We start from the raw sequence: 26,936 nt of genomic DNA, 5'->3' as shown, positions 1-26,936 counted from the left end.
TTTATAGTACCTGCATTACTATTAATAGTAAACCTACTGAGTGAAATTTAAGATTTATTTGTAGGTCGGTCTTTAAATTACATCCCAGCAGGAATACTGTATTTAAAATTTCTCACTTTAAATATTAAATATTTTTCTTCCTGTTGTTATGGTACTAATTTAATATACTCTTAGACTCATTTGTGATTTATTTGAAGTTACAAGACTTTATTTTTTTAATTACTTAAATATTTTACCATAGTTGTGTAGTCCAAAGGCAAAACTTGATAAAAAGATAACCTCAGGAGAGGTCTTGCTTTTATTCCAGTCTCCCTCACCACCACCACCCTCCTTTAGAATCTTCTAGATTCTTGCAAAAAAAAAAAAAAAAAGCAAAAACAAAACAGATTTCTCATTTCCCCTTTTTTTTTATATGAAATTTAGCATAGAATATACATCTGTCTCTATCTCCTTTCTTTACCTGTTATTTTGGGAACCACTGTATTCAGCAGTAGAAATCATCCTCATTCCTTTATTGTGACTGTTTAGTACACTGTTGTGTGGATGTATCTAAATGTACCATCATTTCTCCATGCCCAGCTTTTTGAAAGAACATACTGGAAGTTCAGACAAGGTAGTTCTTTGAGTTGTGATTATGTATATTTAGGGAATGTTCCTCGGGTGATTCCCACTTAAGACCTATTTTGATCTCAAAACACCTTATGAGGTAGAGACAATATGACCCAATTTTAAAGATGATCAGATTGGGTCTTAAAAAGATGAATTGACTTTCAGGGGTTATCCTACTCCTTAATAGAAAAGCCACGTTCCAAATCTGTGTCAGACTGACCCTTGAGTTTTCTCCATTCTATGACTCTGTTTCCAGTTACATGATTTCATGACCTTGGTGTGATGCCATTCAGTGTCAAAGAAACAAGTTAAAAAATAAACTCATTAAACATAACCTATAAATATGGCATAAGTCTTTATAAGAGAGAATTAGGCTTCACTGCCACCTTTTGTAGAGTGCATGTGTTTTAAAATAAAAATGAATGGATACAATCAGTTTTCTTATCAAAGAAGAAGAATATTCTATTATAGCTGAAGTAGTAATGATAATGAATCAGAGTCTTTTCTTTTTGGAAAAAGTCATGTTGATAGAGGAGCCTCAAAATTGATTAATTACATACACGTTGGCCTTTCCAATTGTCTGATGATAGGAAGCCAATTTCACTCCTAACCAGAGGCCCTCAAGGTAAAAGTCACAGAGTCTGCAACATTGGTCTTATTTTATCAGGGAAGGTTAATGGACAAAAATGCTGCTCAGGGGAAGGATTTATTTTCTCCTGGGTGAAGCTAGGCTATTAAGAAGTGGGCACTCTCTGAAATTTTGATAATCGTAATTGAAAAGCTATGAATAGAGCTTAATATTTTTTTCTGAGCATATTTCGCACTATAAAATATTTCCCAGAGCAGAGTAAGCCTTATGAAGAATAAAAGGACGTGGATGAGTTTTTTTCTATAGTCATTCGACCCACATATTATTAAAGACTTATTTGTATCTGGTGTTTACAAATTGCTAGACTGAGGAGGAATAAGTTACTCTCACAGAGCTACTCAGTATCATCACTAAATAGATGATGAGTTCACAATCAAATAGGCTCCAGGTATATATACAGAATATCATGGAAGCCTAGAGAAGCAGAACATATTGTGTCATAGATGGGTCTTACATACAGCTGGTGTGACGTACAGTCAGGGATGAGATGCACTCAGGCACTTGGCTTGCACACGGCTTGCTCTGTACTCATTAATTGCTACATTTTGCTCTTCGTGAGAAAACAATTTGAGGCTGTTTTCAGTGATAGAAACCTAGGCTAATAGGGCATAGATGCAACTCCATATGCAGACTGCATGTTCTGTGCATTGAACTTACCTCTTCGATGCAAGGATTCCTGCCCTTATAAGCACCAAGTCATTGCAGCCACATTCATAACTGGACTTTAAATAGTGTTAAACATGGCCCCAAGATTGTTAGCAACAACACTGCACACTGTATACTGTCCAGTAGGCTGCTGGAATGAATTTCAGTTCTAAAACCAAATAGTGCATAATTCTTTAAATTCACCTTACCTTTAACACACACTTCATTTAAAACAATTTTACGAACCAAATTCTAACTTACTACTTAGCATAAAAATGTTGATGTGCAACATTAAAAAAAAATTAATGCCACAAATCTTGTCCTCTCTTCCTTTTATCTACAATGCCTTTTACATGAAAAATTGCATTTATGTCTTAAATAGAAGTTTATTACAACAAGGCTCTTTGGGAGAGGAGTTATACTCAAAGAAAGGAAACATTCAGAATTATTACAGAGGGAACTAGAAGGAGACAGTATATCACAGTTAATTATAGGATAGATATTTAATGAGCAAATGTATGCAGAAGCAACGTCGTGTCTATTATCCTTTGCTCTGTTAGGTCTGAAATTTTTAAATTACTCAACACACACGTAGGTGTTGTCTAGGGCTTCTGGCTCTGTGTGGCAGGCTTATGTCCTCACTGCGGTGTTTATTGGCCACGGCTCCCGGGAATGCTGAGCCTCAGTCTCCCCATGTGCAACTGGAATGAGAATGCGAAGTGTCCTGTCTTTGGCCAGTGGGAGCATATTCAGTTTGGCTCCCGAATGAATCCTTTTGATACAAACTCACTAGTCTGATGACTGTCTTGCTTTGTATCTCTCTAGTATATTCCTCTCTCATCTTGTACATTTCCCGGCTGAGCCCTGGAATTTTTCCAAAGGGCCCTTTTACTAAGATATAATAGTTAGAGACCATAATCTGGGCATTAGAGGGAATGCTTGTAGCTACTAAATTGATTCACTTGACAAAGTAGGATAACATGAGTTCTTATACTTCCCTTTCAGACTCAGGACTACAGGGAAATACTCTTTTGAAGAGCAGAGTTTTAAAATTTTGATGAAGTCCACTTTATCCATCCTTTAGGTTATGGGTCCGGCTTTTGGTGTTTTATCTGAGAAATCTTATCCAGCCCAAGGTTACAGGAGTTTCCTTTTATGTTTTCTCTTAGAAGTTCTGTAGTTTTACATTTTACCTTAGAACTGTGATCCATTTTGAGTTTTTTGTACACCACGTGACATACGGATGGACATTCCTTTATGTGTATTTGGGTATCTGGTATGCCACCACCATTTGGCGTAAAGACTGTTCTCTCCCCACCATGTGGCCTTTGTAGCTTTGTCAAAAATCACTTTTCGTTGTACATGTGGTCTGTTTCTAGTCTCTCTGATGTACTCCACCCATGTTTCATTCTGTCTGTAAGCCAAGACTACAGTAAAGAGGTGCAGTGCAATGAATAGTTGTTACTGTTGGGTTTTTTTTTTACGTGCTTTTGGTATTTTTTGCCAGTGTATCTTTGGTTAGATCCCTAGAATTGTGATCATTGGCTCTAAGCATCTGATGCATGTTTCAGGTGCTCCATGATGAGGGTTGTGCACTGCAGTAGTAAGTGTACCTACTTCCTCTCAGCCTTATCTATTTATTATGGGCACCTGGGTGGCTCTGTCGGTTAAGTGTCCAACATCAGCTCAGGTCATGTGTTCTCACAGTTTGTGAGTTCAAGCCCTGTGTCAGGCTCTGTTCTGGAAGCTCAAAGCCTGGAGCCTGGTTCAGATTCTCTGTCTCCCTCTCTCTCTGCCCCTCCTCCTCCTCTCTCTCTCTCCCTCTCTTTCTGTCTCAAAAATAAGCAAATATTTTAAAAAGTAAATAAAAGGTGGGGATTAATATCCCAAAATAGTTTTAATTTGCATTTGTCTTGTTGTCAGTGAGATTGAGCATATTTTTATATTTTTAAATTCTTTTTCTCTGGACTGTCCATTTTTCTATAAAGTTATTGGCCTAATTTTCTTCTGTTATTATTAGAACCTCTTTATATATTAGTGATATCACCCCTTTGTCTATACTGTAAGTTGCATATGCCCTTCTCTGTTTTTCTTCTTCATTTCTGATTTTGGGATGTGTGTGTATGTACTTTATATAAATGACTTTTTTTTTTTTTTTTACTTTTTCCTTAATACCTTTCAATATAATGATATATTTTTAGTGATAGTTTTAAGAATAGTTTTAGACTTACAGATTGCATTGAGCGGGTAATACAAAAAATTCCCGTGTGTGTTTCCTTGTCCCACACACATAGTCCTCCTTACCATTGTATGGTACATTTATTATACTTAATATTGACTTATTACTGTTCACTGAAGTCCATAGTTTGTTCATAGGTCCTCACTTTTTAACTTAATGTCCTTTTTCTATTCCAGGATCCTATTGAGTATCCCATGTAACATTGAGATACTGTGTCTCCTTAGGTTTCTCTTGACTGTGACATTTTTCAGACATTCCTTGTTTTTGCTGACCTTGACGGTTTTGAGGAGTACTGGCCAGACATATTGTAGGATGTAGAATTTGTCTGATGTTTTTATCATGATCAGACTGGGTTTACGTGTTTTAGAGAAGAGTTAAAGTAGCATTTTTATCAACATCCCAAAGGTCCATACAAGCAATATGATTATGGCTATTTTTGATAATCTTAATCACCTGGCTAAAAGCACATGGGTCAGTTTTTTATACTTAAAGTTGCCCTGTACCTTCCACCCATACCCCTTCCATATTTACTCTGGAAGGAAGTCACTATGTACAGCCTGCACTTACAGGGTGGGGAGGGTTATACTGCTATTCCATTAGGGTAGTTAGCATAATTTATTTGGAATTTTTCTGCATGGAGATTTTTCTGGTTTTCCCCATTTAAAAATGTATTCAGTAATTTATTTTTCTCTGACTAAGGAATATTTTTTCTATATGTTGATTTGTATTTTAATAATATTTTATTTATCTAGTTGTTCAAATTGTTTTCAGTTTTGGCTGTTGGGAACTCTTTCACTTGGGTCCTGTGCCCCTTTGAATTAACCGCATAAATCATGTGTGTGTCTGTCCATCCCATATAGCATGCTTGTGTAAGGTGTTCTTCTGACTACAAGAGACTCTAGGCTCATGCTGTATATTTCCTGCCCTAGTCATAGGATCATCCATTTCTCTTTAGAGTTCTGTTTCCTTTTGTTAGAAAATAGTATTCAAAACCAAATTCCAGATGCTAGGTGTGCTTATTGCTACTGGGGTGTCATTTCTTTACACCCTCTCAGCCAAGAAGTATAGGTGTGTATACTAACCTATGTATATATGTGTATTTTATGCATATTTCTATATCCATCTGTATTAAATTAAACATGAGTTTTTGCTGATGTTTCCAACTCAAATCCATTACTGCAGGGGTCATTCTAGCTTATTCCCCTTGCTTGCCTATAATGCCCCACTCCATCACTGAGAAACCTGGATCTCACCCTCCACCATCTATCTATCTATCTGTCTGTCTATCTGTCTGTCTGGCTGGCTGGCTGGCTGGCTGTCTGGCTGTCTATCTGTCTGGCTGTCTGGCTGTCTGTCTATCTAACTTCACTATACATGGTAACAATATTAGAGCTGTTAACTTGCACCCCTACAGGAAACTTTTATCAACTAGAGTGCAGTACTCACACGGACTTCCTTTGCCTACACTCTTAGAGACCATTCGTTTCCAAAGCTAGTTAGCTCAGCACCTTTTTTCCCCACTCCCTGCTTTGAGGTTGTTTCTTGTTTTTGTAGTGCAGTGAGGTTCTCCTCTCATACCCTGCCCTCTTCCCCATGATCCCCTGAACTTCCTAAATGGTTCTTTAAATTTGCATGCAATAAAATTCATTCTTTGTCTTCTTGGTAACATTCTGTAGGTTATGACAAACTCAGTGTCACATGTCCACCCTTACAGTGTCGCGCAGTATAGGTTCATCCTGCTGTTAGTCCCCTGGGTTTCCTCTATTCATTGATCCCCTCCTTTCCTCACACCCTTGGGAGTCACTCATTGTTTACTCAAGCTATAGTTCTGCCTTTTCCTAAATGTCATCTAGTTGAAATCATTGCAGTGTGTGGTTTTTCAGACTGGCTTGTTTTGCTCAGCGGTGTGCATTTTCTCCATGTCTTTTCTGATTACCTTTTTACTCAGCATATTTTTAAGATCTATCTGTGCTGCTGTGTATACATCTATTCTTTTAAGATTTTTCATAGGATTATATGTTGGACATCTAGTAGTATATTTGCCCGTCCACTCTGAATGCTGGACACCACATTGCTTCCAAACCTTGCATCACCCCCTCTGATCCCACCCAGCTTCACCACTGCAAATAATGTTGTAATGAACTCCCTGACGTATATACCTTTATGGACTTGTGTGAGCTTTTCTCTGACACATATATAGCTAGAAAAGCATTGCTAGATCATAGGGTATATGTTTATTTAACTGGCTCTAGATTGCCCTCTAGAATGCTTTTACCAACCCAGCAGTATATGAGGGTTTTTAAATTTTTATTGTGTTTTAAAAATTATCCCCATATCCCCACCAACACTTCACATTACCCAGACTTCTGGATATAAAGTATATAAGAATCAGGTGATACCTTGATATGTTCATTTGTATTTCTGTAATTACTAAAGAGTCTTAGTATCTCTTCACATGCTTGCTATGTTTTTACATTAGAAGTGTTTTTATTTATATTTATATTTTGTTTTAATTCAAGTACAGTTAACATACAGTGTTCTCTTAGTTTCAGGTGTACAGTATACTGACTCATCACTCATTGGTCATCACGACAGGCATGCTCCTTAATCCCACTTGTTAGTGTTAACTCATTTTTTTTCCGTTGGGGATACTGTCAACTTTTTACGGCGATGTTTCTTATATATTTTAAAGATGAATCCGCTGTCAGCTTTGAACATTACAAAATGTCTTTTCTCATCACATCATCTGTCTATTAGCTTTGTTCATGATACCCTTTGTTGAATACAATAATCAGTTTTGTCTTGGGCTTGGTGGATGATGGTACCATTTACTGACCCGCTGAAAGTGCGGAGGGGAAGAGGGTGGGCTCTGGGTAGGAACCAGCGTCCATTCAGCTGTGTTAAGTCAGAGGTGCCCATTGAACCTTCAGATAGGGATCTTGAGTGGCAGTTGAATATCTGAGTCTGGAGTGAACAGGAGATTTTGTTAGTCCAAATATTTTATCCTGTTTTCATTATTCCTTAAAGATTTTCTTTCCTTATTTTTATTTATTTTTTAAACCTTGGAGCTGTGTTGTTCAAAGTTATAGAGAAAATTTTTGGTTCAGAAATTGAATGTGAAGTTACTTTTATTACTCCCTCGTAATTTTTGCTACATATGGAATTTTGACCATAATTTTATTTTTTTCTAATCCCGACTATTTCATCTGTGTAGCGTTGTTAGCTGTTAGTTCTAGCCTCTCTGACTACCCTGGTATGTTTCAAGGGCTCTCCGGGTATATTTCATACAACCTTTACTGTTCACCATATAAATGATTTTTCCTCCATTTCACATTGAAATCATAAGAAATAACTCAAGGTGACTCTCATTTTCAAATTGAATATGAAAATAGTTTTCAAGCAAACCTATAATATGTTCATGGGATTTAGTTATCAAATACTGAATATTATAGTTTCAAAACCATCTTCCTTGAGGAAAAAAAATGCCCATGGGATATGCAAAGGTGCATCTTTTTAAGCATGGAAACAATTTTCACTTCAGGATTATTATTTTTAAAAGCAAAACCTTAATTGTTAAATGCTTTTTTTAATAGAAACAGGACCCTTTACAGTTTTTGTCAGTAGTTTATCTTGGGCAACCTCTGAACTTGCAAACAACAGAAAAAAAACTTGAGTCAAACAATAATAGCAATGTACTTTTCCTTTTCCTTTTTTAAGGCTCACTCACAATGATTACTAACTCTAGATTCCTGCAGGCTGTATTCTGTAACAAAATTTATTTATTTTTTATTTTCATCAAATAAAAGAGTGGCTTCTAGTAAACACAGTTGTATATCCATCTGTCATTTATCTTTTTATAAGCTATAAGCAATTCATTATCACATTTACATGTATTTTAAGTAAAGCTAATCATTTTGGTTGTTGCAAATAATATCTAGGCTCTAATTAGGGCATTCAATTATTACCAGAAATCCATGGTTTATACCTTAAAATACATTCACAGTGTACTTTTTTACTGTTTGGGCAGAAACTATATTATCTTAGCTATTTTTATAGAGATGACATTTCTTCCAGAAGGAGATGTGTCACCATCCTTGAGAAGCCAAAACAAAGAAAATCTTTCTTTTAGATACAAAAAAGCAGCCTTATATTGCTGAGCTGAGCACTCATAAAAATGACTAATGATACTTCCAGGCATCATTCATCAGACTTACGTTTTAGAGAGAGAAAAAAAAAATCTCATTATCCACTCCATATTCATTTAAGTTTTAAGTGCTTAGAAAGACTTGTCATAACCTGGACTTAAGGTCTGCGGTGGTAAATCTGGACCCCTCTCCATTCTAGCAGCAACTCCGGGGCGCCCCCATGGACCAGAGCTTTGGGCCCTGCTTCTTGCACATTGTTCCCCCATCACTCCTCGCTTGGTTATGTTTTTAGCATTTCTAAAAACAGATTAATCTAAAAGCTTCCATTTCAGTCAGAAACACCAGAAGAACCTATTGGGCACTTGGGCACATTGCATTTGCATTAACACATTTAATCACGATGGGCAAGGGAAGAGCACTTTATTATATTCAAACAGGCCTGGAGAACGAGATTTCTGGAAGGTCGTAAAACATGATATTGGCCTTAATTTCGTGCTCTTCTGCACTGCCCAGCGCACTCTCCGTCTGCCACACTGTTCTGACTTCTCACAGAGCAGAGTTATTCTGATTTTTTAAATTGATTCTATTTTAGTCTATAAGTGTGGGTTGAGAAAGGACTGGAAATATTATTTATCCATTAGTATCTGAGAAGTGGCAGGTTAAAATGGGCTACTTAGGTTTAAAAGCATATGTAGCCTATATTTCGTTTTTGAGCTTGCAAAAGTACAATATTTATGCTAACATTTCAATACTAACTTTCCTCATTTGAGGAAGTGGTATCTATCTTTCCTTTCAGAATGCATTTTTTTCTAAGTTACTTAAAGACTAGAATGAGGTTGTTTATATAATACTCATCACTACTGAGACATCAGCCTTCAGCTCTTGAAAGAGGAACATAAAGAGAAGCGATTTTAATGGGGGAAAAAACTGCTTGGTTTTAAAAACTTTTTTTAATGTTTATCTATTTTGAAAGAGGTGTGAGGGGACATAGAAGAAGGGAGGGGCAGAGAGAGAGGGAGAGAGAGAATTCCAAGGAGGTTCCACGCTGTTAGCAAAGAGCCCAACTCAGGACTCGATCCCACCAACTCGCGAGATCATGACCTGAGCCAAAATCAGGAGTCAGATGCTTAACCAGCCGAGCCACCCAGACATCCCCAAAACTCTTTTATGCTATCTCTGGTTAAGTTCTCTTTTATGGAAAAGAGAGAAGGCTGGGTGAGACAGTTCTATGGAATGAGTCCTAATTTATCTCTTCTATATACATATGGCAGCCTAGCTCCTGTTACTTCAAAGGCCAGTGTTGCCAGAAATAGAACAACTCATTTCTTAAGTGAGTTAACAATTCATTGAGGCTCTGAAATTACCACAAAATTACATTTTCCAAGTGACTTTTTATACCAGCTGTGATGTCCAACTTGGATTCAGCAGATAAGGCTTCCAGTTTTGACTGCTACTTCGGTAACATGTCCAAACCAAGCAGCACTGTGAAGTGTGGAATTTATGGAGGGGCCAGGCTGTAGAATAAAGCAGTGAGTATTTGGCCTTGTTAAGACAAGAAAAGGTTTGGTCGTACTGGGTTTTCTTTCATGTGATAGCCTCTTTGTGCACTTTTTTGGTCTGTGTTTTCATAGCAGCCTTGAGATGCTGAGAAGATGATGTCACAGTGCTGTGTAGACTAGCCCTTAGAATGGACCTTGAGGCTGAAAAGGGGTGGTGTAGAGAGAGGTAAAATTATGTTAAAGTGTATTTCCTATAAAAGCACCACATGGAAATTATAATAATGTATCTTCTGCCTCTTGTTTTCTCTGTTGGCCTATCTGATGAAATTAAATAATAATTACAGATGGCCAACAGAGCCCCTGTCCTCATACAAGTGCATTGTTCAAACATTGAGGCCACCTCCTTTACTTTTCCCGTTCGCCATGACAAAACATTGACATCTAAATGGCTGAGATTTATTGACAACTCTTCTACATGCTTCATGCCTACTATTGATTTAGCCACTGCAACAACTTTTTGATTTTAGATAGTATCTCCTCATTTTGGCAAATGAGGGAATTGGGACATAAAGAGATGAATTCAGGTGTCCAGGTCATACCCACCTTAAGCGGCAGAAGAGCATCTGATCCGAGTCAGACCTACGTCCACACCGACTCTCCCCACACTGTGGCTGTGGGCACAGTGATAAATAGGCTAAAATACAGTGACTGAGACTGAAGGCCAGTGTCTTCTGATAAAACAGTCATCTGGGTTACTCAGACATTAGTAGAACAGTAATAAGTTTAATTAAGATAAACAGCTAAATGAAAAAGCAACATTTAATTATTTTCATAGGTAAGTAAAGATAGCTTATTAATTGAAAGCCATGCATGCCCACTAAAGATCCTGAGTTCTCAACTATTTTTCACATGGATGATTTTCAGCCCTTTTACCAGGTACATCAACATATCTCAGAGAAAGTGCCCAACTACCATGACTGAGGCGTTAAATGCCAAATGTTTCAAAATTAATGTTACTAATGATTAGAATAAAGGCTTCCCAGGACAGACTTCTCAATGTTCCCTGCAGTAAAGATTTACTGACAGGGGGAAAAAAATTAAATATTTTGTCCTGACTTAAAAAAAAAAAATCTCTCTTTAATTTTACTTATTTTTTCTAAGTAGGTAGTTGCATATACACATATCTATTTCACATGCCCTTGTGTCCTTGGCTTGTATTATAGTCATGCCCAAATCATACACATCTCTCACTTTTGAAGTTTCGAACAACAAAGTCATGACCGCATTAATCATGATGAACAGTCACTAGGTCTGTGATAGTATTTAACTTGGATTTGGAGAAAGAAAGAGAGATGATATTAAAATGCGAGTGACGTTCAAGAGCAGGACCTTTATTTTGTATACACCCAAAGATTCTTTTCTTACAGATAACTTCAGAAATTAAACCCTAAAAACATTCTTTGTGCTCCGGTTTTTTGAGGGGGTTGCACTCGACAATGAAAATGCAGTGCTTTTCTTGTCCAGGTCTAGAGGAAAAAAGTGCTATCAGTTATTTAGAATCTGATTTATGCTTTAAGAGAGTGGCTGCCACTCTCTGTGATTTCATGGAAGCCAGGTATCAAGGAGCAATTTTCAAAGAATTGAAAGCTGGTGCCAGGTTATGAATAAACTCTGAGAAGCTTTGACCTTCTCTGTCAAATGATAAGGCCATAAATATGTTGGTAATTCTGCTTTGTTGTGAGGGCCTGTTCTTTTCCATCATTGTGGACTTTCTAGGATACCATAAATTGGTACCAACAAAACTAAAACAAAATTTTTTTTACTGTATAAAAAAAAGTTGGAAGAGCAGAAAACGTAAGGCAGAGAACACAGGAAACAGCCTCTCATATATTGCTCCTGAAGGATAGCTGGTGCTAGAAGAGCCAATTTTGGAAACTTTTTAGTATCCAAATCAAATTTAAAATAACTATTTGGTCACACTTTATCATTTACTTAAATGATATTAAATAAATGACTTTGGGATAGGAAGTGAGATAGTTAATGTACAATATTTAATGTTTTTTTCCTTATGCCAAATTCATTATGAAATAGGGCTTATTTTTTGCTTTGAGGCAGTCTTTTTAAATCACATACAGTTTACTGAGTTTGAGTATATGGAATGCTGTTAAGCATAAATGTTCTGTTTTAATGATTGTTATCTTAATTTCATTAAGATGAATGATTGTTGGGGAAAGTTTTGTGCCTCTGACTTCACCCTTCCCTTTTCCCCCAGTTGGTACCTTTTTTTTTTATATAGTTTATTTATTTTTGAGACAGAGACAGAGCATGAGTGGGGGAAGGGCAGAGAGAAGGGGAGACACAGAATCCGAAACAGGCTCCAGGGTCTGAGTTGTCAGCACAGAGCCTAATGTGGGGCTCGAACCCACCAACCGTGAGATCTGACCTGAGCCGAAGTCAGATGCTTAACCGACTGAGCCACCCATGCGCCCCTCCCCCAGTTGGTACCTTAAGAAGGAATAAAGATGTAGGGAAAATCAGTCCCAGTAACCCACAGAGAAGGGGGCAAAGAAAAGCTGGTAGTTTTTCTTTAGAAACAACTTCTCATACTGCCACTTTTTAACCATATACCCTGCTGAACAAAAGCAAAAAATATACCTATACACATATATATACCTGTTCTCTTTTATAGACATTAAAAGAAGGGGGGGGGCACAGGAAATGAGACGGGAAAAGCCCTGGGGATCTAAAGGTAAAGCAAGGCAGACACAGGCACCTGAACAGTGACAGCAAGGATCAAGAGTGTGTTAGTCATCCTCTGCTGTATAACAAATGGCCCCTGAATCTTTGTGGGTGAGAACAACAGTGAACCTTTATTGTCTCTCAGAGTGTCTTTGCAGGTCTAGAATTTGGGCTTTTCTGGATGCTCGAAGCTTGGGGGGGATCTCATGAAGTTTACTTGTCTTGGGGATCAGTCACAGGATTCCAAGGCAGCCCATTCATAAACCTGGCTGGCTGGGGAGCGGGACAGCTTTATCCCTGCCATATGGGCCCCTAGGGCCGAGTGAATGTCCTCATGACATGGTGATTGACTTCCCCAGAGCAGGTGATCCGGAAGAACAAGCAAGCACGAGGCGGCGTCATATTTGTTATCATCTAGCTGAGAAACGACACACCAGCACTTGTGCAGCACCCAGGTGGTAGACACAGTTTAGTCCTATTCAGGGAATCACTATACAGGGACATAAATACCAAGAGGCAGCATTCATTGGGTGCCATTTTGGAGACCAACTACCACAGAGAAACATGAAAAAAGGGTGTTAGGCACACATGAACACACAGACTTGTATGAACAGGAGAGGGTGAAGGACTAAACACTTCCGTTGTGAGGATGATCATTGTGCAACACGCCTGATGTGTGACAAACATGAAGACTGTGGTTACACCACTTATTCCTTACCACACACCGACTGCATCCCCCCCAGCATGCTTCATTGTGCCTTCATGACAACCATCTCCTTTGCAGTACAGAACTGTGTATAAAGTTTAGCTGCATTAAGGCAGGATACCTCTCTCAGAAATCTCACTGTAATTTTACCTCAAGCCATCAGAAACTCCCCAGTCTTCCCTGCAAACGGCAGTGCTTTTACCTTTCTCCTATTAAAGGCTCTTACCTCCCATGTAAGAGCTACCAACATCAGACTGCTGTAACAAGTAAGATTGTGATCTAACCTGAAAGGTATATTTATTCCTACATTTTGCCAACACAGATGATATATAATAGGGTACTTTCTGGGTTACTCTCAGAAGACAAAATATCCTAACGTTCTTGACACGAAAAATGAGAGGCAAGTAAATTGACTGTCTGAAATTGAAAGTAATGTGTTGTTTGGTTGCCCATTTTAATCTTTTTAACAATAGTGAATGTTTATAGAGCATTGACTCTGTGGCAGGCACTATTCTAAGTACCTCACACATCAAGTCATTTAATCCTCAACAATCCTTTGTTCTGGTCTTATAGATAAGGAAAATAAAACACAAGCATGGTGAAAAGGGATTCAAATCCTTGAAGTCTCACTTCAGCACCTGTGCCCTTAACCACAGCGCTGTGCATAGAACAGGCTCCCTGAGGCTAGCTCAGAACAAGGATTCACTGATAACAGCATTTCTCTCAGACTCACTCCATGGACAGCACCTTATGTCTAGACACACTTCTTAAGGGCCAGAAGACAGAAATGGAAAACTTTCAGGGTGTTTCAAGAGTGTTTCTCTTAGGGGTCAGTGCAGAGGTAGGTAGGTCTGAGTTACTCTGTCAAAGGATCACCTTAGCTGCGGAGTTGAAAATAGATTCTGTTGGGACAATGGGAGATCTTGTTAGGATGACTTGTATAGAGAGGTAGTGAAGGAAATCATGAGAAGTGATAAGAATCTGGATATGGTTAGAATATGGGGCAAACAGGATTTCCTTATGGGTATAAGAAAAGAAGAGAAACTTTTTGCCTGAACAGTTGGAAAGATGGAGTAAATATCAGCTCTGATCAATATAGGGTAGGTTTGAAGTAAAAGACCAGAGTGTGTCAAATAGGCAACTGGATATTCAGGCCCAGAGTTAGAGAAGCCTCTGCTAGAGATACAAATTTGGGATTCACTAAGATCTAGATGGTTGAGCTCACAAAGGGCATAACTTTAGATAGATTGGAGAGGAGATCTAGCTGTGACTAAAGGACTGAGCTCTGAGGTAGTCCAGCTTGAGGATCTGGAGAGAAGAGGAGACAGCAAAGAAAACCGGGTGAAGAGGAAAACCAGGAGTGTGGTGTTGTGCAGGCAAAGTAAAGATGGTATATAAAGGAAGAGAGAAATAATCCACTGTGAATTCTGCTGGAAGGCCGAGGACTAGTAATTGACTGTTGGGTTTAGCAATTTGGAGGTCATTGGTTAAATTGATGACAGCCAATTTGGAAAAGAGGTGTAAGCAAAAGTTTATCTGGAATGAATGCAAGAGAACTGGAGGTGAGGGATTGGAAATGGTGATTTAGACAACCCTTTCTCGTTGTTGTTGTGTAAAGAAGAACAGAAAAATGGGATAGCGAGGTGGTAGCTAGCACAGAAATTAGAGGTTGAGAGTAGTTATATGGAAACAGCTAAGCTTAGTTTCCCCTTTCTGATAAATATTTATTGTATTCCTACTATGTGTCTAACACTGTACAAAGATATAAAAATGAATGAGCCATGGCTTCTCCCCTTGAAGTGTTTGCTTTCCAGCAAGAGAGTTAGACATAAAACCCTGCACTGTGGAGCCTTGCAGGTGTGCAGGGAGCCGGCTTGCAGGTCCAGGGAGAACCCTGGAGAAGGATGGTGGGAGAGGTGACGTCTGAACGTCGTCTTGGAACTTGTACTATCTGAATATTAACCCAACTGCTTCCAATTAAGATATTACAGGATCCAGGGGAGAATCAAAATTGTCCTTTTGGTTCCTGGCTAAAAATAGTAAAATCTTTTTTCAAAAATATTTTCTCTTTGTTGATTTTCTTAATCTTAGGCTAGTCATTGATTTTGCTTTAACTCTTCTTTGTGAACTTCTGGACAGCCCAGTAGTGGGTTTTGAAAACACAAATGTGCAACCCATACGTTCTTATTAGCAGCCTCCCTATATTCAGTCACCAGCAAAGGACAAGTAAACGAATGGGGACGTGTAAATGGAAGGGGGATGTTGAAGATTGGTGGGTGAGGTCAGGAAAGAGAGCTATTCATTCACTTAGCAATTCCTTCATTTACTGCACAAGTATTTATTATTCAGGATAAACTCTGGAGAGGTTCATATAAAAGCTTAACTTAAACATTGAAGATAGGGAACAAAAAGTAATAATGAAAGAAGAGCCAAGGAATGAAACAGTTCTGACAGGCCTTCAAAATTGGAAGCCTAGAAAACCATGGTAATGTCGTGAAAAGTAGACTTTAAAATGATGGCATATTTGGGTATAGGCCCTACACCTGCCAGTTACTGAAACGCCCAGAGTTCGAGAGACCCCAAAAACAGACCACCAGAGACCAGAGTCAAAGCCAATCGGCAAGCGTTGTTTATTTGCAGGTTCGAACCCGGACCTCCGTGCATTCGTCGCCGGTGACGCTGAGAGGCCCTGAACAAAGCCTTTGCAGCCTTTTTATAGACAGGAGTAAACAAGTCGTGGGGAGGGACAGGAGATCTCTCTGGTTACAGGTTTGTCATTGGTTAATATTTAAATGTGAATATATACCATATTTGATTGGTTCCCGCTATCAGGTTTTTGGCGGGATCCAATTATAACATTTAGGATACCTTTGAATTTAGCCAATCATAGAGCGAGTCTAGAGTCTTGTTCGGCGACTAACAGGTTAACTTCTCTCTCCCTGGGTCCTTCCTTCAGTAAGGTGGAGGGTGGCTGCTGGCCTTTCCTGATTAGGTGTTGCCAAGGTAGTGTGGTGGAGTGATGTGGTGGGCAGTTTCTCCGGCCTTGGGCAGTGTGCTGCTGCCTGATAGCTCCGGGGAGGCTGAAACTCAAGCCTTAAGCAATGGTACAGAAGCGGAAGGAGCTAGTTAGGTTTTAGTTTCCCGTAGTGCAAGCACTTGTACAGAAGCAGAAAAGCTGGTTGAGTTTTTGGTTTAGTTTGTCTAGGCCCCTCATTCCAAGGAGCCGGCACCGATGCAAGTACAAAAGGGTCTTTATTACAAGCTTGAGCAGGGGCTCACCCAGCCTGCTGGTGTCATGGCAGCAAGGTGAAGCCAAGAACAATAGCGAACAGGGTTTTTAAGGAGTAAGGGATGGGGGTGTTACAGTACATGTAGCATCATCACATAAGCACTAATTATAATTACAGCTTCGACCATTCAATGTCTATGAGGTGTTCATTATTTTTGGTGGGACCCAATCATGACTTTTGAGAATCCTTTGAAAATGACCAGTTGTGAGGTGAGTTTAAAGGGCCCACATGGGGTTCAGACAAGCAGTGAGAAGTTGGCTAGTTTGTATCTGCAGTTTCCAGCCTTGACTCAGACCATAGGAATGTTTCTATTTTTTTCTTTTTGATTAGCTGAACTGAGGGCGGTCTGAGGATGGCTTTAGCCTTGAACAGTCTGAGGCTTTTCCTGGGACTGGGACTGGGGCTACGTGCAGCCTGAGGTTTCTCTTAATGGAGGACTTAATTTTTGGCTCTTCATTACTAGTTGAGTGACCTTGAGCAGGTTAAAGACTGCACTGAGTCTCTAATCTCCTGGTGCTAACTCTACCCTGTTGAGCTTCGGTACCCAGCAAAGAATCAGGACAAAGCCGATGCTCGACAATTGTTATGTCACTTCTCCCTCTTTTTCTTTAACTGGAACTCTCTCATTATTTGGTAGTCATGCTGGGGTTTGAAATAAAAAAATAATTGCAAAATTGTCTTTTTCTCCCCCTCACCCCCCCCCTTCATGAGCACTAACAACATCCCATGAGCACTGTGAATGTGAATGAGGGAGGGAAAAAAAGACACCCAACTCAATCAAATATGCTGAACGTTAGCCACGCTGCATCTCAACAAGCAGCAACTCTTCCTGGAGCCTATTCAGATGGGATAATGAACAGGATCCTTCCAGAAATTCTCTCATCCCCTCCACTCCCCTGCCAGTCCTACTGACTTTCAGCTTCTGGGATCACAGAAAGGAGAAGTGCATGGGGGACTGCTTAGCTGGGAGAGGCCAGCTAGGGGAGACATGGGTGCTTGAGTAATTGTGGGGAGCAGACTGTCTGTTGTAGGAGAATCTACATGCAGCTCTTTTACAGATGGAAGGTTGGGGTGGTTGGCCATCAGGAAGGAAAGTTGAAATATATATTCCAGTGCTGGGATTCCCATCAGCCATTGACCAGTGATGAGGAAACTTGAAAAATAAATCCAGTGGGTTTAGAATCTGAATTGAATCGTATTTAAATTATTTGCTTGCTTCGGAAAATAAAAAGAGAATGGATATGAGACCCGAGAAGGAGTTCTTGGAACTTTTCTAAAATTGATGAACAAAGTTCACGTTTATACTCCTTAAAAAAGGACTATTTCAAAATAGAAGATTAAAAAAAAAATCAGTTTACTGAAAAGTAGAGCTTTTATGAAGCAAATGGAGGTATGCTTCTTCTCCTTAAGACAAATCAGTGCTTTAAGAAGGTTTAACATAAAATGTTTAAGTAAAAAAGTTTCTTTTTCTTCTTTCCTGCTGATATTTCAGATTAGTCTTAGGAGTAATCACATTTGTTTTCCTTCAAATACTACTGGGACAAAGTGCCTAGGCTTTGATAAAATAAGCATAAATGACTGGAAAGAACACTTGTGTTACAATTAAACTGAGAGAGAGAAGGTCAGTGTGGATGTTTGAAGCACTGTTCTTGGCACTTGATAGGCATTGTCTCGCTGAGTCCTCACAATAACCCAGTGAGGTAGTATGGTAAACCCCATTTAAGGTACAAGCATGAAATGTGTTCTTTGTATACATCTTTATGTGTATTTCGAGTACTGTTGGCAAGTGTTTGTAATTGTTGGGTGGGCGCCTCTGTTCTAGTGTCCACTTAAGCAGACACCATCCACACAGAGACTTCTAGGTGCCTGGAATGAGTTCAGTTCAACTAGACTGTCCCTCCTCTACCCACACTTTGACAAAGATTTTACTAAGCACACTGACACCTTTAATCAAGACTTTTTACTTCTGCTCTGAGCCATCAATCAGCCAGATATTTATTAGACACTTAGTATGTTTTAGCATGAGGGCACTCACCAGATGGTCTCCTCTGACTGGAATAAAAGGGAGGTATAAAGACAATACGATGCATTGGGGAGGGAGGGAGGGAGGAAGGAAGGAAGGAAGGAAGGAAGGAAGGAAGGAAGGAAGGAAAGCATCAATACAGAGTGATAGAAAAGAAAGGCTAAACATTGATTTCATCAGTTTTATTTTGAAACAGCTAGTGTTGGGGCTAATAAGGAAATTAGCCTAGCGTTATAGTATTCTACTGTCTCTAACAATAACAGATATTTTGTATGTACTTTTGACTTTTGAATAAACAGACTAGATTAACTAGCGTGCAGAAAGTTTTCTTTTTGGATAACCGTCCAGTATTGTCATGAACCTTTTGATCAGAGAATAAGCCTACCTCATATGTCAGAACACACACAGTTTCAGCCTGAGGTTATCAGATAATTTCCAAAATGAAAATCAGATGGAGGTTATTAATTTCAAGACATATCACTGAAATGTTCTGGCTGTGGAAATATTAAACCACAAAGTATTCTAGTTTTGGACGCGGTGTACAATATTACTATTCCAAATCAGTATTGTCCTAGGTGGATTTCATGAAATGCAGATTCCATGGGTAATTATGAGGTGTTATTTGAGGGGCAAAAAAGAGGATCTCTAGTAAAGTAAATGTGGGGAGCTCACGCTCAGCCAAACATCATTCCTTTGCCACAAAACTACCTGGAACATCGAACCATGCTGGTGTGCGTTGTGATTTCTAGGAGGAGAATCTAAAGCACAGTCTTTCCGATCTTATCCGATCCTAGGAGTCATGTTCCTTAAAATGGACTTTGGACAATGTGCTTCTCTTGACAACTCTACCATCTATCTATAGATAAGGTTTTAGTGAATTAAAAAAATACCTTAAATAAAATATGTAAATATATGTAACATTCACTATAGACTACTTTGAATAAAACCAACAAACTTAGGTTTTGAATTCTGCACTTATGAAGTAAAATTAAAGATACAAATCTTCTAGCTCAGAGATTTTATGACTACAAATTCACTGGGGAGACCATTTCTCTTGCGAGTACCTTCTGTCACATGAGCAGTCTTGGGGTGAAAATACACCATCACGGAAGTCTGTGTTTGTGCAAGAGAGGTAGCAGGTACAATGTAGATACCTCCGTCTGCTCCTTTCACTTTTCTTTCCTGCAGCCTATTTCGTTTCCTGCAGCAGTGTTTGTTCATAAATTTTTTAAGTACCTGGACAAACTAATAAAAAATGAGCTACCAGAGGTTATCCTTGTGTTTAATCAGTGTACAGTGGCATTTCATTCATACCGGGTCCGTGTGCCAGAAATCACAGCTGCAGTTACCCACAGGGTATAAGTTCAGCATTAACGGCAATGTGATGAATGGTCATCCACTTTATGCCTAGCATGGGCACCTGCTTCCTGAATCTTTCACTAACTGGAAATCTAATATAAAGTATGTTTATGTTCTTCCTGTGTTGGTTGCTTTGTGAATGATCTTGTTAGGCTGCTAATGTGTTTTGTGAGATTCACACAAAGATAACTTGGCATAGTTATTGTATTTAATGATTCAGAGGTGTAAACAGAATTCATATGCTTCATTGTTTGATATTTTTGCAAGAGCAAAGTCTAGGGTGAACTTTATCTTTTCTGTGAGTCGTGTCTTAGAGTTTTGCAAAGAGGAAGCATAATAACAGAGGGACAGTGATTTCTTACCCTTTCATTAGGTATCAATTTGTGTATATTTTGCTCTAGGTCGCCATGATAGTCTAGCAAAAGTGATCTCACGCTGACGCCCACCTTTAACATGCTCCTAAGTATGACAGGCGCCCAGCCGGGTCTTTGCTACCTTTCACTAAATGACAAGTTCATACCTTATTGAGGTTGATCATATGTTAAGAATAACCGTGACTGGAAGAGCAAACTGTCTGATTGAATTTTGTCCAATCTTTACTGTATAGAACTGCCTTAGATTTCAATGAGTCATCTTAGCTCAGAACCGGGGACAGAACAGGAGCCTGTACAGTGATTCATGAGCATGGATGGAAGTCAATGATTAGTTCATGTGCCTCTGGTCTCCAGTAATGGCATAAATCTTTGGGGAAGTTCTTTAATGTCAGGCTGTATGCCTGCCCATGTCAAATCACATATAGGCTAGCATATATTATGAATGGAGAAATCTGAGGAATGAACAAAAATTCCTTTTGTTGTTCATTTTTTAAAGATGTCACATAGACGGGAGATATGGGAGAAAAGCATAATTTAGCTCTCCTTTAACCAAGCAAAGCTAAATTTGCATATTTATGAACACAGAGGCCATTCATGTATGGCTAAACATCTTTTTGGAACAAAAGAAAAAAATATTAATTGACTGCCGGCTAAAACCTATCTGTGACTTCTCAAGTCCACAAACTAGTTTATTCCCAGATTAAAAATTTCAAGGTGTGTTGAATGCTAAAATAATGAGGAAGGCAATGAATATATAGCAAGGCTAGAAAAGAAAGCTTACCACTGTGTCACTTAAATCAGTGGATTTTATAACAGCACCCTCTCCCTGGGATAATAAAACTTAACATGTATGCAGGTTGTTTCCTTTGCATTATATGATACAAGTTGAAGAATTTTCTCTTAGGGAGTTAATGTCCACCAGTTGAGAAATCATTCCTTACTTCCTTCACCAGTTCTTTTTTTTTTTTTTATTCCAGTGTAGTTAACACACAGTGTTCTATTAGTTTCAGGTGTGAAATATGGCGATTCATCAATTCCATATATCACCCTGTGCTCATCACAAGTGCCTCCTTAATCCCCATCTGCTATTTTATTCCCGCAACCCCCTCCCTCTCCATCCTTTACCAAGTTCTCCGGAACACCCAACATACTGTGTATAGCTGACCATTACCGAACTGTTAAGCAGACCACAAACAGAAGGAGGAAATTCTTCAATTAAAAGGTAGGAATTAACTGTATTATTAAGTTCAGAATGTTAATTCTGACATTGATTAATTGTTAATGTCAAAATGGCTAAAATTAACAATACAAGAAACAACAGGTGCTGGTGAGGATACAGAGAAAGGGGAACCCTCTTGCACTGTTGGGGGGAATGCAAACCGGTGCAACCACTCTCGAAAATTGTAAGGCGGTTCCTCCAAAAATTAAAAATAGCACTACCCTACAATCCAGCTATTGCACTATTAAGTATTTATCCAAAGGATACAAAAAACAGATTCGAAAGGGTACATGCACTCCAGTGTTCATAGCATTATCAACAGTAGCCAACCTATGGAGAGCCCAAATGTCTATCAACTGATGAATGAATAAAGAAGATGTGGTATGTCTGTGTGTGTGTGTGCGCACGCGCATACACACACACACTGGAATATTAGTCATCAAAAGATGAAATATCTCCATTTGCAATGACATGGACAGAGCTAGAATGCATTATGTTAAGTGAAATAAGTCAGAGAAAGACAAATATCATATGATTTCACTCATATATGGGATTTAAGACACAAAACAGTTGAACAGAAGAAGAGAAGAGGAAAAAAAGAGAAGAAGGGGAAACAAACCACTAGTGACTCTTAACAATAGAGAACAAACTGAGGGTTGGAGAAAGGTGGATGTGAGATGGGCTAGAAGGGTGATGGGCACTAAGGAGGGCACTTGTTGGGCTGAGCTCTGGGTGTTGTATGTAACTGTTGAGCCACTGAATTCCACTTCTGAAACCAATATTGCACTGTATGTTAACTGAAATTTAAATAATAATTTTAAAAAGATAGGAATTCATTGTAACACACTGAAAATAAGACAACCCAATGGTACACAAATCCCTCTTTGATAAGGAAGGAAGAGGTCCCAGTATCTAACATCAGGCTCATTGTCAGAGGCCGCTTTACGTGAGACACGTAGAGCCATCCAGGCCAGGTGAGCTTTCCTGCCCTTCTTTTTCCGGTGCTGGCTGCCACTCAGTGCTCCAGAAGCAACGGATTACCTGTAACCCCTCTGATATGCTGTGCTTTCTCACTGGGTCCCTGGGGGTACAGCCCTTATCAGGCCATGACCCACCAACACAAAAAGCCACCACCACTTTCTGTTCCTTTGCTGCTAAAACCAAAGCAACTGCAGGGAATTCAGAATTTCTACGGTACTTCCCGTCATCATGGAGGAAGCTTTGTTACCGCTTTCAGAATTTGCTTAAGTGTGTTATGTTCGGCATTTCTGGATGATAATTTGTATTATTTCCAGCATCTGTATCTTCAGAGAGAATAATGTGTATAAGGGAGAGTGGTAGGAAGAAACAATAGTCAAATTTGTCTGGCAAAGCTAATCAGTGTAAATCAAATCAATTCAGGGAAAAATTTGTATGCAAGGAAATTAAGGTAGCTCATGGCCTAAAGAAACAAAAAATCCTGTGTTTTTAGGGGGAAAAGTCGAGTAAGTTGTACTGGTTGCTGAGAAGCAGCTGCACACTTCTCTGTGAGTTACCTTCATGTGGCTAGGCTCGGGTTCGGACCTACCCTCCCATTGCCACCAGTTCACCAGTCCCATTTAAGGGATGAGAAACTAAAAAGTCAACAAGGGACTTTTTTTTTTAATTAATAGACTTTATTGTTAGAACAATTTTAGGCTTACAGAAAACCTAGCAGGTTAAAAAGTTTCCATATACCTCTTTTCCGCTCACAATTTCCTCTATTATTTTGCGTTAGTGTGGTACATGGGTTGCAAATGAGGAACCAATATGGCATAAGATTATTTTNCCCACCCAGGTGGCCTAATCAGGGAGGGTCTTGACCCCACCTGGCTCCGCACCTGCGCACCCTCCTGCACCAAGTGATTTCTGTTCCCACACAAGCAGCACGGAGCTCCTTACCTGCGCTCTGCCCTCCACTCCTCTGCACCTGATCAGGTCTCTGATCAGCATCTTTCCTACTTTTCTGTGCTTCACCTTCCTTCCATGCAGTGATTGCGGTCTGCATGTGGACGCTGCGTGAGTAATGTCTCTGACCCTGGTGTGGAGGTTCATGAGCGAGGAATGAGGCCCGAGAAGGACAGAGCTATTTCAGGGCTCCCTCCTTGTTCGTTTCTGCTGCTCAGACAGGTTATCCACATTACTGGTTACTTAGGCCAGCAGCAATTTTTAAGCACCCCCTGTCCTGCCTTTAAAAATCTACCACTTCAGGCACAATTTCTTGACTCTTCTCTAAACTGATGAGAAAATGAGGGTCACTACACTTTCTTCTACTCTTCTTTACCTTACCTTCTGACAGGCACTGTTTTGCTGTATAATATGTAAAAATTTCTTTAACCATACTAATAGTTTCTGTGCTTTTGCTCTAAATGGATCTAAAACAAACGCACCAGGGCCAGCTGAGTGACTCAGTCAGTTAAGCACCTGACTCTTGATCTTGACTCAAATCGTGATCTCATGGTTCCTTAGTTTGTGCCCCTCCTCGGGAGCCCTTTCCTGTCCTCTGACTGCTCTCTGTCCCTCCCCCACCTGTGCACACGCCCCACCCAAAAAACAAACACTAAACACACACACACACACACACACCCCAAAGGCCATTATTCAAGAACAAGGTTAGTTCTTTTACTCATAAGTTTTTTCCATGGCTATATTCCAACCATTCCTCTTTTTTGAATTACTGTTTAATTAGATTATTTTCCCTATTTTTATTTTAGACTCTTTGGAAGAGTCTAAGAATCACTGTCTTGTATCCCTTTATATGTAAAAAGGATATTGTTATTTTTATGAGATCTCAATGTGCAGTCAGTTACGCTCACTGGTTAAAGGCACACTGTCATCTCTGGTCCAGGCAGGAATCCTCATTGATCCATTGCCTCCCCTTTTATCCCTATGCCACATTCCCGTTCTCCTTACTCTTTTCGTAGGCAAGCATGTTAGTGTGTATGTATATGCATATATTTACATTTTTAACGTGTATTTTTAAATTTTGTCATTTGAAGTGTCTTATTGTGTTTGCATTTATTTTAATTTACATAGATGGGTTCCGTAATGTATCACAGTTCTGTTTCTTACTGGGCATTGTTTTCAAAATGCATTATGTTGTCAGTTCACCTGCATTTCTCCATGTGCCTGTGTGTATCTATGTGTGCTGCCTATCTTTTCTTCCAGTAACGGTCACCAAGTTCAAATATATTTTATGTTTTCTTTAAACATTGTTTGTGTCTAAATATATTTTAGCCCTCTTAACTGAGTTTATGCCTTCTGACTGAGTGTTCAAATATATATATACACACTTCCATAGAGTTTTGTGAAATTTGAAAACTGACTTTTTCACGTAGTTATTGAATAGATATGTGCTTTGACATTTTCCCATAAGGACTTGAGGTACCTTTCTGCAAAGACCATATACTCTAAGGATAATGAATAGAATAGGAATGGAAAGTCATTACTTTACAGAAGAAGAGGAATTTCCAAATATTTTATTTAAAATCAAACTTTGTAGGGGCTTCTGGGTGGCTCAGTCGGTTAAGCGTCTGACTCTGGATTTCAGCTCAGGTCATGATCTCCAGATTCGTGAGTTCAAGCCCCGCATCAGGCTCTGTGCTGTCAGAGCCTGCTTGGGATTCTGTCTCTCCTTCTCTTTTCCCCTCCCTGTTGTTCCTTCTCTCTCTGTGTGTGTCTCTCTCTCATTCTCTCTCTCTCTTTCCCTCAAAATAAATAAACTAAATTAAAAAAAAAAACATTATAGCCTTGGTTGAACATTACATTTAACTTTAACTTTATAAACTGAAAAATTGAAAACATGGTAAATAATACCAGTTTTCATCATCCAGATAGAGGACGCATACTCATTCCTTGGGTAGGTCCCGGGCAGAGGTACTTCTCAGTGTACGTCCTCGAGAGGAGCGTGGCTGCAGGAAGCAGCTAACCATTAGCAGGACTGGTGAGGGCCACTGGTTCTAACAGCTCCGGGTTTATTTACACTTGACCCAGTGTTTGATTAAGACCCTAGAATTCTGTCTTATAGAATGCAATGCGGATTCAGTTTAGTCTTTGGAATTGCCAAGTATAGATGCAATCTTCGCTTTGCCCCCTTGTTATCTGTGTGGCCCTGGACACATTTAATCTCTGCAAACTTCACTTTTCTCATATGTAAAAGTGATCATTAACAATAAGCTGCCTTGTAAAATTACAGCCCGGATTAAGTCAGGTGAAAGTTCGTGGGATTATTCAGCGTGTACCACTTAAATTTGTTGTCAGGATTAAGTATGATGAACCACATGAAATTCTTGGATGCTACGTAGTATGTACGACCAGGTCTTCAATGCACACTGACACCCTGCCCTTTCCATTCACTGCATTAATGATCATTTTCTCTCTACTTCAGGGAAAGCACAAGCTGCATGTAGACACCGGAATGGAAGGTGACTGGTGTGGCCTTATTCCTGTCGGACAGCCTTGCAATCATGTCACCACAACAGGCCTCAAGTGGAACCTGAGTAAGTAAAACCCTTGCCAAAGGGAGGCTTTCTTTATGTATATAATTAACAATGATGGAGATCTCGGTCTATCTGGTAGACCCCCAGCCGTGGGGCCACTGGTTCTAGGCAGCTCTGGGTTTAACCTGGAGTGGACTGCGAGCTGTCTTCCGAAGAAGCTGCTCTGTTTCATATCCCTCCTAGCGACGTGTGAGGTCTCCCGTTCCTGCACATCCTCACCCACACGTGGCATTCTCTTTCAGTTTTGTTTTGACACATCTTTGTGGATATGAAGTGGTATCTGATTGTGGTTTTGCTTTCTTCCCCGATGACTAAGGATGTCAAACATCATTTCATGTGCTTGGGGGCCACTTGTATATTTTGGAGGAATGTCTTCAGAACTCTTTGTGAAACCTTCTTCATGATTTTGTATTCCTGAAACCTTTACTTTTCCAGATAAGCAGGTATTCTAACTCAAGTAGTAGATCTTCTCCATAATCAAACCTCTGAGACTTTGTAAGATTAGGTGCTCCTACTAAGTTTTAAAATGTTTCCCAGTACTCATTAACTGTAATCAGTCCAGGTTATACTAAAAGTGTCTGACCTGAAAAGAACAAAAAATGAGGTGGATCTTTTCATGATTTAAATGCTGATTCCAGAATAAACCATCAGGCTTGTGAAAGGAGTCAAGTTTAGTCTCTTTAAGAATAACAGCAATTTAATCAAAGAGTTTTGGTTCAATGTCAAAGGGATTGTCTCTTGATTGACCCGATACCGACCTTCTAAGGTTCTAAAAACCAAAATATGGAACCACGTCCTTTGAGAACCCTTAGGTTCTCACAAGGAAATGAATATTTCAAGAAGTAAATAATTTGAAGATAAAAAGATGTTTTGAAAGATTTTTCTACGAGCCACTGCTGAAACAATTAGGAAAAACTAGAGAT

The 26,936-nt window shown here is 39.3% G+C and overlaps 1 protein-coding gene across 4 annotated transcripts in view; it reads left to right on the top strand.

Annotated features, from left to right (window-relative positions):
* The window catches only part of TPK1 (thiamin pyrophosphokinase 1), a 329,289-nt gene that overhangs the window by 211,492 nt on the left and 90,861 nt on the right, over positions 1–26,936 (top strand). For all 4 annotated transcript variants that reach the window (XM_077778002.1, XM_077778004.1, XM_077778005.1 and 1 more), the window contains one exon: positions 25,902–26,013. In XM_077778002.1, coding sequence (XP_077634128.1) covers positions 25,902–26,013 — 112 coding nt within the window. The remainder of the gene's footprint in view (positions 1–25,901; positions 26,014–26,936) is intronic.

This window comes from Crocuta crocuta, unplaced genomic scaffold (assembly GCF_008692635.1).
Source record: "Crocuta crocuta isolate KB4526 unplaced genomic scaffold, BGI_CrCroc_1.0 scaffold128, whole genome shotgun sequence".
Taxonomy (NCBI): domain Eukaryota; kingdom Metazoa; phylum Chordata; class Mammalia; order Carnivora; family Hyaenidae; genus Crocuta; species Crocuta crocuta.
Note: the sequence above shows the minus strand (reverse complement) of the source record. Positions and strands in the feature narration are given on the sequence as shown.